This window comes from Thunnus albacares, chromosome 16 (genome assembly GCF_914725855.1).
Source record: "Thunnus albacares chromosome 16, fThuAlb1.1, whole genome shotgun sequence".
Classification (NCBI taxonomy): Eukaryota; Metazoa; Chordata; class Actinopteri; order Scombriformes; family Scombridae; genus Thunnus; species Thunnus albacares.
In genome coordinates this window covers 9,605,236-9,615,561 of record NC_058121.1, presented here as the reverse complement: position 1 = coordinate 9,615,561, position 10,326 = coordinate 9,605,236, and the positions used below count along the sequence as shown (strand labels likewise).

Genomic DNA, 10,326 nt, shown 5'->3' with positions numbered 1-10,326 from the left:
TTGTAGATGTGTAACACTCCCTCCATCGGCCACCGTTTACCAAGGCTGTTGCAGAAAACAGGAGTGTTCTTAGTCAGAAGGATAAGTCAAGTTAAAGTTACACCAAATATTTAATCACCAATACTCATTATTTAAAGAAAAGGGGTAATAAAATTGCATTGTCATATTTTCTTTGTCCTAAATGATGGTCATTTATATAATGCTTAATTTTTGAGGCCTATGCTGATAACAATATTTGAGAGTTAAAGAAATAGTTCAACAATCCTATTCATCTCTGTAACCGCTGACTCTAAATTTCATCTCATGGTCTTCTCATGAATGCAAATAATCTTGCTTTTAATTTGACAAAGTGACATTATTAATTTCTAGTTGACATTGTGTGTAGCTTTGTATTTTATATGATGTGTCTTGTGTGTTTTTTGCTTTGTACTGTTTGTTATTGTGCTGTTTGTTATTGCTATGTTTTAATTGTGACCTGCCTAAGGGACTGCAGATGAAAATTAGCTTTAAGTTAACTCTGGTACAGTACATCAAATGGTAACATTTATGTTTAACACTGTACATGGTCCCAATAAATACATAAATAAATACATTTTTGGAAATATACTCATTAGCTTTCTTTCCTAGAGTGAGATAACAAGATTGATATCAACCTCAAATCTGATGTCTGTGCATTAAAGCAATAGTTTGACATTTTGGAAAATTCCCTTATGGTACAACTTTCTGATAAGTCACCCTTTATAAAGATTTATAAGCATTAATTAATGGCTTTATTAATGGTTCATACATAATTTACCAATAAACCATTAATAAGAAAAATGCTCTTCTGGAGGAAAATCCTCCTCGGCATTAAACTTTGCCTTTTTAGCTCTTTATTTCAGATGGAATAAAGAGTTAGAGAAATAAAAAGTTAGAACACTTACTTTTAGAAAAGACCTGCAGTGCATCTGAACAATTAATGCTTATAAAACCTTTAAAAATGGTGACTAATCAGAAAGCGGCACCTTGCTTCCTTGTCTAAAGTTTGATAAAAAGTTCAATGCCACTCTCCTTTCTGAGTGGTATTGATCTTCTCATCTAACTCCTAGCAAGAAAGTAAATAACCACATTTCCCAAAATCTTGAACAGGCCCTCACAGTATGGAGCTGGAGTCAGGAAGGCTTAGCTTAGCTTAGCATAAAGACAAGAGATACAGGGAAGCAGCTGCCCTGCTGCACATGTTCAAAAATACGTCTACCAAAGCCTCTAAAGCTCACTAATTAACAAGTTATTTGTTTAATCTGTTCACAAACAGAAGTGAAAACAACACAATTTGTGGTTTTAGGGGGAATTACACGGTGGAAGACAAGTGTGTACACAAGACAGTACACACAAGATTAATATTATCATCTCACTCTTCAAAAATCTGCCGGCACATCTGCCAATCTTCGTTTTTTGTTTTTTTAACATAAATACATAATATAAACAAATATTTATGATATGGATCTCTTTAATTTGATGTACTGAGCAGGCAACACTGTTTCTGTCTGTACTGCATTTCTGTATTGCAATTTTTTCTTAGGCATCAGCCTATGTTGACACAGATATCATTATCTGTGAATAGCTGAAATTGGCTGATAATATCAGCTATGCTAATGATGTATCAGTCAGGCTCTAGTCTGAATATTTGCATTACTGGTGCACTGTACACTTTACTGTTGGGTTCATTAGGTTCATTTATAACCTACATACACTCACAGGACAACTACAATGCACAAATTCAAAGCTTTATTAGCCAATCCACTCTGATTATTTTATCTATGAACAGATTCTTTGGCATGCCTATGTCATGACCAAGCACACATAGAAACTGCAGGGCTCAAACCTGCAAATGTAAGTAGAAGTCTTGTTGACAATGAGGACAGCCTGCCCTAGCCTTCTGCTGCTGCCTCAGGAGGCAACAATGAGCTGATAGCTGCACTCAGGACACTATTTGTTGTTTGTGACTCTCAATGGTCCCCAATACAGTTGATGATAACATCTTCCTCAGGGTCGGGCAGTTCTTCAGGTTAATTGTCTGACTACTACTGTCAGGGAGAAAACAAAACCCAAACAAGCAAGGTCCTTGTTGACATAAATCAATTGAATTGTGGAGGTTTGGTGAGAACAAATGACAAGAATCGAATGATTTGAATTTTAACTCTCGTCACTCATCTGAAGGTGCAATCTAGTGAGGAACAGTAATCTAACACAAGAGGGTCTTCTGTGGAGCGACATTGAATTGAGTCAATGTACAATAAGGCCTGAGACCAGAGAGTCTCCATGTCGAATCTCTGGGAATAAAACTAGATCTTAACTGTCAAGGTACCCTTGAGGAAGAAACTTGACTGTGAGCATCTGTGTAGGTGATGAAAAAAAAAGCGGTCACAGCCAGGACACAATCCAAAGCGGTGACCAGCTCCCGACTCGATCCTCCTCGCCGCTCCCAGAGTTTTGCATTTTCAAACGACATGTGTTCTGTATTCCCAGATCCCTTCTGCAGCTGCTCCTGTGGTCGGGCAAGTGCTTTGGGCTTTGGTTTATGTAATGACTGCAAAGCAACACACACATACAGTACGGCTGACTGACTTGCTGCATGGCCAACATTGTGGCAAGCCGAAACTGAATCATTACCAACACTTTCACTTATTAAATTGGCATGCAGCTGGATGCAAGATTTTATTTCATGGTTCGGTGCAAAGGGCTCAAGAGAGTAAGCACTGTGTTTGAAGGCCAGGATCCTGTCATGCCATTGGAAACATTCCTACAACAAAAAATCTTTTTTTTTTTTTTACAGAAATTACTACTACAAGCACATATACAGACTGACCACAAATCAGTTATGATCTCCTAATGAAGGCACCTTTTACATTCATTTTAAATTGATGGTTACTGCAATTTGTTTCCTCCCTCAGAGTAACCACCTGTCAGTAATCCGTCACATTAAGTTAAACCTGAGCATATCCAATTGCTGAAAGGTCTGTGTTGACTTTCTGTTCTGTCATGACAATAATGTTGACAGATAGAAAATCCCCCAGGCTGTGTGTTATGTGTACACTCGCTAGTGACCTTAAAATCAGTCCATGCAGCAGTCAAAGGTCAGCTGAGGGCATAGTGAGACTCTGCTTTCGATAACAGTTTACAAAAAAAAACAACAAAAAAAAACACAAAACCTGCATGAACATCGAGTCAGAGCCACATTCAGTTTCTGTCAAGATAAGGTGGTCATATATCCAGCAGCTATTCAATACAAAAACACAGAGCAAGAGCTCCACATAGTGGACAAAGACACCAGTGCCTTGATAATAAAAAGGAACAAAGTTTTAAAAGCAAAACCTTGAGAACACATATCAGCGTGTCCTTGACCTTGAGTGAAGAATATTTTATCACAGAGAAGAACAATAAAATCTTATAAACATTGCTTTTCTTAAGACTCTGCTGAATTCATCAAGACGACTTCACCAGAGTTTTTGGCTGATTCCCGTCAGCCTCTCAGCTTTGTTCTAGACTGTTTGAAGTCACAGTTTTATGTTTTCTTTGTGTTCTTGTCTCATGTCCACTCTCCGTTGATTACCTCTCCAGCAGAGTATTTAAGCATTTGGTCTGGAAAAAGGAAATATAACAAAGTTACATAAAGACCTACAATATGTACAAATACCATTAAGAGCGCCACTGTTGTCAGACTAGCTAAAGGCCTAAAATGGTACCACAAAGGCCAACTAAATCCTGTATTTGCATGCTGCTATTAGGACAGGTATAGATCTCACTATTTCCAATTTACAAATCCATATTTTCACAAACCATTGGATTCCTGTTTTATTTGTGATTTAACTAAGGTATTAAATTAATAGTTATTAAAAGTTCTTGGAAGATGAAGAGCCATGTGCCACTGATGGATCATTTGCTTAGGAATACAACTAATAAATCATCCAAAATCATGTCTTTAAAACAATTATTCCCAGCCAGTGTACCTTTGAAACTTTAGGAACGTTATTTTAAGAGCTCCTTAAACCGGAAACTATCAACTTCATAGGGGTCTTAAAGGTACCCTGTGGAGTTTCTGACCTCTGGTAGCACTATAGAGCAGTTTTTTATGAGTCCTCATTTTGTTGTGCACGCACACAAGGACGCACATTTATGATGTACAGCAGAGGCCCTCAAAGTGGGGTCTGGGGACCCCCAGGGGTCCTTGAGTGGGTTCCAGTATTTTCACTATAATTCCATCCATGAGTAACACAATGACAGAATGTATGACTATTTTGGTCATGGGTTTCATACACTTTCGGTGGTAAAAAATCTTATCAGATGGGGGTCCGTGGTCTAATTTATGTCAGTTTAGGAGTCCATGACATGAAAAAGTTTGAGAACCACTGATGTACAGGTGCCTGTAATGTGCGAAGAAACGCAGCAATGCGCCAGCAAAGACAGTGAAGAAGAAGACTACAAGCCTTTAAACATGGATGTAAACAACGCAGGATTTAAAATACTTAAAACTCAGCTTTGCAAAATGTTTTATGAAGAAGGAAACATGTTCAGTGCATCTGTTAGACACATACTGTAATGCGTTTCAGTGAGTAACACTCAATGTAAACACAACTTCAGTTTACAACAAAACTCTACAGAACACCTTTAAGAAGATATTAAGACTTAAAGAAGGGTAACTTTTGTTGTGCATTTACTTAATTAACAGTTCTCTCAGCCTACAGCTGTGGCCACAGCATTCATCGTATACCAAGTATGAAGTGAGAAATGTTTTGGTCAATGTCGTCTTTGAAAGTCTTTGCCTCTGTAATTACATGTAGTACACAGGATTGACAGAAGACGACGATATCACCAGATGTAATTTTATGTATAATTACCTGGACAAAGGATGCTTGTCAGTGATGCCTTCACCTCCATTAGCTGTGGGTTGTCCTGGGAGTCTTCTCTGACATGAAATCTTGTGAAGTGCAGTGCAGGCCACCAGTCTTTTCTTGCAGCCATCTTTCCAGAGACGATCTCCTTCCAGTCTTCTCTGTTTCAGTACACAAAATTACAGAATTGGCACCAGAAAAAAAAACAGCTGCCAGCAAAAAGTTAACCACCCTGAAACCACCAGCTCAGGGGTGATACAATATAGAGACCATTTCCATCAAAACAATTTATACATACTGTAACTGTAATTTCTTAACGATGTCCTTTAAACGCCTCCACACATCCAAGTTGGTCCTCCAGCAAGCGTAGTCAAGCATATCCAGAACGACTCCCAAAGCCTTCTGGATGTCACTTTTTTTCTCTGTAAACAAAAAAAAACACATATTGATAAAAGATATTATGGAATGGAGAGAAAGACACAGACAAACTCTAAAAAAAACATTAATTATTAATAAGCTAATTGATGCCAGTTATTAAAAAGAGAGAATATATTTGTACAAAAAAGTTGTCCTCTGGTAAAAAATGTTGTTACAATATCAAATCTGCTATTACCTGACTGAAGCAGAAGAGAGCTGTACTCCAACATCATCTCATGACTTGGGACTAATGTATGGAGGATCTATAGCATTAGGAAGTAAGTTTAAAGATGCATTAGTCACTGTATATATTTTGTGTGCTTAACTGTTAATCTAATAACAAAGTTTTAGTTCTAGCACTACACTTTACTTTTTAATACGCTTTTATACCTTCAATACTTTCATCAACTTCCTCTCTGAAGTATCATGCCTCTTTAAGTATTGGTACAGATAGACATGCGCGTTGGGGTTGGGGGGAAAAGTGTGGTCATATGCGTAGTCATTCAGGACTTTCAAAGCTTCCTCGTGATCCTCATAGAATTCCAGCATCTATCAAAAAAAAAAACAAAAGCTGTAAGTACAAGTTTCATTTGAACCAGGCCTGCAACTGAGCAACAGTTGAAAGTGTACAGCACATCTATTCTGTTTATATATTTTTTAATGAAAGCAGGCAGTTTGGGATGAGTGTTTACCTCAACGTAACTCAGTATGAAGGGATCCCAGATGCCTGGATTTTTCAAAATCTCCTTTAAATTCACTGAAGCCTGTCTGAAGTAGTTGTTCATGTCCTGGTTGTTGCCAGAGTCTGAATAATCTGAAACAGGTGGCAAACATCACATAATTAAAACAGTAACATAACCTCATCAGCTCTTCAGCTCCTTTTTTTCATATGAGCATTTACTGGGTCTAACCTGTAGGTGTCAGTGTGACATCACACAAGAGCTTGCAGGACACCAGTGTAACTGATACAACTAAATAATGGATGCTTTTGGGGTGTCATGATGTGTGTTGCCTTACCAGTGTTGGAGTGTGTATGCTTTTTGTCACACCAGATGATGTAATCCAGTAAACTTCTGTAGGCGTGGATCAGTTTAGTCCTCTGATACTGAGCTGCTGACTCTTTGCCGTGCCTCCAACTTTCAGCGACAGACAGCTCCCGCTTTGCATCATGGATCTGGCCGTGGAGCAGCAGGTGAAATGAATGTTCCAGACAGATCTGGAGATGCAAAGGCAACAGGTGTGAACAATGCTTCAGCAGTGAAGCAAATCAACATGAAAATTGCACTGTGAGCTCTGCTAGCTAACGTACCATGAGGTAATGTTTAACTCCTGAATGTTTCATTCTTTCATAGATGTTGTTGTAGTCTTCCATCTTTGAGTTGGGGTGGTGGTGGAGAATTTCAGTGGCGATTCTCCAAGTTATCTGGGATGAGAAATCCAAAGAGTGTTAATATCAAGGATGTGGAAATCAAAGTTGTGCAAGGTACTTAAAATGTTATGAAAATGTCTGCGATCTCTACAGATTTGTTTTGGCTGGATGACGATAAAATAATTAAGTTTTGGTTTTGGAAACAGGGGGTTTTGTGGCAAATTCTCTTTAACAACTTGAGAGAGGAGACACTGTTTTGTTCATGCTGTACTGTAGAATTATGTGAAATAATTGATGCTTTTTTGTGACTAGTACTGTTTCACTTTATATTTGGTGTATTATAAATCCATGTAGGCTGGACACGACACAAAAATACACAACAAAAGTAAACCTACCTCTTTATACTGCTGCTGTTTGCCTCTAGTTGTGTCTTCTAACATTTGGGGGTAACAAGCCATATATTCTGCTGCCTCTTGCCATCTGTGATGCAGCAGGGCTTCTCTGATCTGCTCCAGACAGATTCTCACACTCTGATGAAATCCAGTTTCCTTTGGCGTCTCTAAAATTGCAGGGTATGAAAAGGTATTATTTCATGACATGGACACATCTGTCATAAGCATTATTAACTATTATAGGACAACTCACCAACACAAACAGGATTAACCAAGGGGAGTTTTGACTTTTTTCCTTCTTTTGTAGAGTTGTCGTCTGAGGAATCATTGTCGTCATCATCCAACTCTTCAAGAGGAATTAGTTCTCTTTCCAGGTCATCCATGATCAGCACAGTAGTTAGACTTAAGTCAGGTATTTTTCTTCCTGCAGGTGGAAGTCCTACACTGAGCATTAAAAAGAGATAAAGTGATTAAAAGGAACATTGTGTCCAGCAGCTAACTGATTCACAAGACAACCAAGACTCAACAGAGTTAAAGCACTAATACACTTATGACATTTCTTTCTCACAGTAAAAATAATATTGCATTGGTAGACATTCTTAACATGCTCATATTAATCCCCTGAATAATGAAAGGTGTCGTTTGTGGTCTCAATTAACACTATGACCAGACTGGTTCCTCACGACAAGAAACAGAGTCAGAGTGGAGCTACCTGTCATATGATTTTAAGGTGGACTTGCAACACAGCTTGTCATTACCGATGGACAAACACACTCACAAACCAGGGGTCGTGCTGTTAAAGGATAAGTTCACAATTTTTCAAGTATGTCTTAAAACAACAGTCAGGTGTCTATATGAACACTGAAAGAGGTTTTCCTCACTGTAATCATTCCTCCTGTTCATACTGGTTATTAAAAGATCCCCTTCAAATGTGTTTTCAATGAAAGTGATGGAGGCCAAAATCCACAGTGTGTCCAAGTTCAAGTTTCTTTTATTACCACATGGATAGACTGCTGGAATTAATCTCAGTACAGATGGAATAGCTGTAACAACACATCAAATACAACACCAGTGCAAACATAAAGGACATAAGTCTGGTTTTACTTACTTCAATACATCTCCTATCTTTTACTATTTTATTTAAATATTATTACTTCATCTCTGTTTTATTTTTATCTGTGTTTTCCTTTTAATACCCTACCGTACATTTCTGGCATTCTTCACTTGAATACGCCTCTTTATTTTTTCTTTCTTCAATTTTATATTATCATTGTATTTGGCTATTCAGAATTTTTAAGTTTTTATCCCACCTCTGGTGTTTCCTCATTGCAAATTCATGAGATTTATGACAGTGTTTCCTCAGTTCCTGTTTTTATTGAGTTATTTATCTATAACATAGTCATTTATTGTTTGTGCTGGTGGGTGGGTGGGTTGGGGGGGGGGGGGTATAAACTGTGTTGTTTTTATTGTGTAAAGCACTTTGTGTTACATTGTATTTGTATGAAAAGTGCCATGCAAATAAAGTCTGATTGATTGATTGATTGATTGATAAGTGCAAAAGAAGAAACATACAGTAATCTACACAGTTACACATACCATACTATACAATTAGACCAACTTTTGTGTATTCATCAACTGTACGGCTTTGGGAAAGAAGCTCCAGTTAAGGCGTTCTTTCCTGCCTCCCATTGACCTGTACCTGAAACTGATGGTGAGCTGGGTGGAGAGGGTCATACATGATCTTGATAGCTTGTAAGATGGTATGTTGTGTATATAAAGAGTCCAGTGTGGGGAGTTTACAACCTATGATATTTGATGCTCTGGTTATAATATCATCCATTTTCTTTATTGTGTGCTTAGATGTATTTCCGTACCAGACAGTAATTGACAGTGACAGGATGCTCTGGATTATGACTGTGTAAAATTCCTAACACTGTGTTTTTTGAGTTGTCTCAGGAAGTAGCGTGTCTGTTGGGCTTTTTGCATTTGATGGTTAGTGTTGAGGTCCCATTTCAAGTTACTGCTGATGTGTGTGCCAAGAAACTTGAAGGAGTCAGTTATTGTAATTGGTTGGTTGTCGATGAGGATGGGTGCTTTTATTGATTGTTTTGCTCTGAAGTACACACAGTCATTTTGTGCAAAAAGGCATTTAGAAGTTTATCTGAAGCTTATAAGAGGCTTCAGCAGGCTGAGTTAGTTATATCAAGTGGATATCTGCCACATTTACAGTCTTTAGCGTCAATTCCTTCTTTGTGTGTCCTGAGACAGTGTTTCCCTGTTGAGCTGCGGTGGAAGTATAGTAACAAAAAGAGGGAAAAAGAGGCACTAAAAAGACTGTAACGTTGAAAGATATCTACTTGACTACTCATTTGGACGGCTGAAGCTTAATATTAGCTTCAGATAAACTTTTAAATACATTTTTTCACAGGAGGCTTGTGGATTTTGGCCCCCATCACTTATAATATCAGTACATTATGAAAGTATCTTCTAATGGTCAGTATGAACAGGAGGAATGATTATAGCAAGAAAAACCTATTTCAATGTTCATTTGAGTAGCTGACTATTGAAAAACTTTAAATAGCCTTTAGAAGTAATGCGGAACAACGAAAACACTGAAAAGTGTAGGCTAACTCAAAGCTTTTTAGGTTTTGCTTTAGGTTTTGATTAAACTTTACTAGCTACATATACAGTTATAGCTATTTATGTTGGATATTTGTAGTTAGAGGAGGCAAGCCCATTCCGTTATGAAACAAACTCAGTTCCTACCTGCCAAGAGGAAACAATTTACCGCGAACTCTTCGGGTGTTTTGATTCTTTTACAAACGTGCTGATGCTAAACTAAAAGCTAGCCTACCTCGGTGAGCTAACGTCCAACGTGCTGTGACTATTCACACGTCGAATCCCTGCTCTAGCCCTATTTCTGAAAACTGAATATAAACCTGTGCCTAGTACTGTCGGCAAATAACGTCCACATGTTGTAGTAAACTTTCCCCTGACGTGCTTCCAGTGTGCAGTTACAGTAGCTAAGGAAGTAGAGGAAAACGCTACAATGTTATTGGTTGCTGTAGCCGGAAAAGGCGGGACAAAGAGCTCTTCTTCGTGAGCTGTTATTTGTACCTTCTGTTTATGTTATTGTATTACAGAAATGTCACACATGTAAGTGATGCTTTCTAAAAATAAAGTGATAAAATACTCGGACTGTGTTACATCTCCTGCAGCAAAGGTCTTTTGGTCTTCTATCATGGGTGATTTACAGTGGGAAAACTGAATTCAAAAT

General features: G+C 38.0%; 1 protein-coding gene across 2 annotated transcripts; it reads right to left on the bottom strand.

Annotated features, from left to right (window-relative positions):
- Nucleotides 1-1,750: 1,750 nt before the first annotated feature.
- Nucleotides 1,751-10,103, bottom strand: taf1a (TATA box binding protein (TBP)-associated factor, RNA polymerase I, A). 2 transcript variants are annotated; one of them, XM_044329928.1, is made up of 11 exons: nucleotides 9,816-10,103; nucleotides 7,303-7,493; nucleotides 7,053-7,216; nucleotides 6,598-6,711; nucleotides 6,306-6,504; nucleotides 5,981-6,102; nucleotides 5,679-5,837; nucleotides 5,485-5,551; nucleotides 5,170-5,293; nucleotides 4,878-5,032; nucleotides 1,751-3,621 (listed from the first exon to the last, which is right to left on the bottom strand). In XM_044329928.1, the coding sequence occupies exons 2-11, from the start codon at nucleotides 7,430-7,432 to the stop codon at nucleotides 3,569-3,571; spliced, it is 1,287 nt and encodes a 428-aa protein (XP_044185863.1). In that variant the 5' UTR covers nucleotides 7,433-7,493; nucleotides 9,816-10,103; the 3' UTR covers nucleotides 1,751-3,568. The 2 variants fall into 2 exon arrangements, with proteins under 2 accessions (XP_044185863.1, XP_044185864.1); XM_044329929.1 differs by having other exon boundaries at nucleotides 7,303-7,488.
- Between the last annotated feature and the right edge of the window lie 223 nt (nucleotides 10,104-10,326).

Coding starts and splice junctions, on each gene's coding strand:
- taf1a (XM_044329928.1), bottom strand. CDS start 7,432: ATGGATGACCTGGAAAGAGAACTAATTCCTCTTGAAGAGTTGGATGAT. Junction 5,033..5,169: donor GTTAAGAAATTACAGTTACA/GTATGTATAAAT, acceptor GTACTGAAACAG/AGAAGACTGGAAGGAGATCG. Junction 3,622..4,877: donor GACAAGCATCCTTTGTCCAG/GTAATTATACAT, acceptor TCCTTTTTCCAG/ACCAAATGCTTAAATACTCT.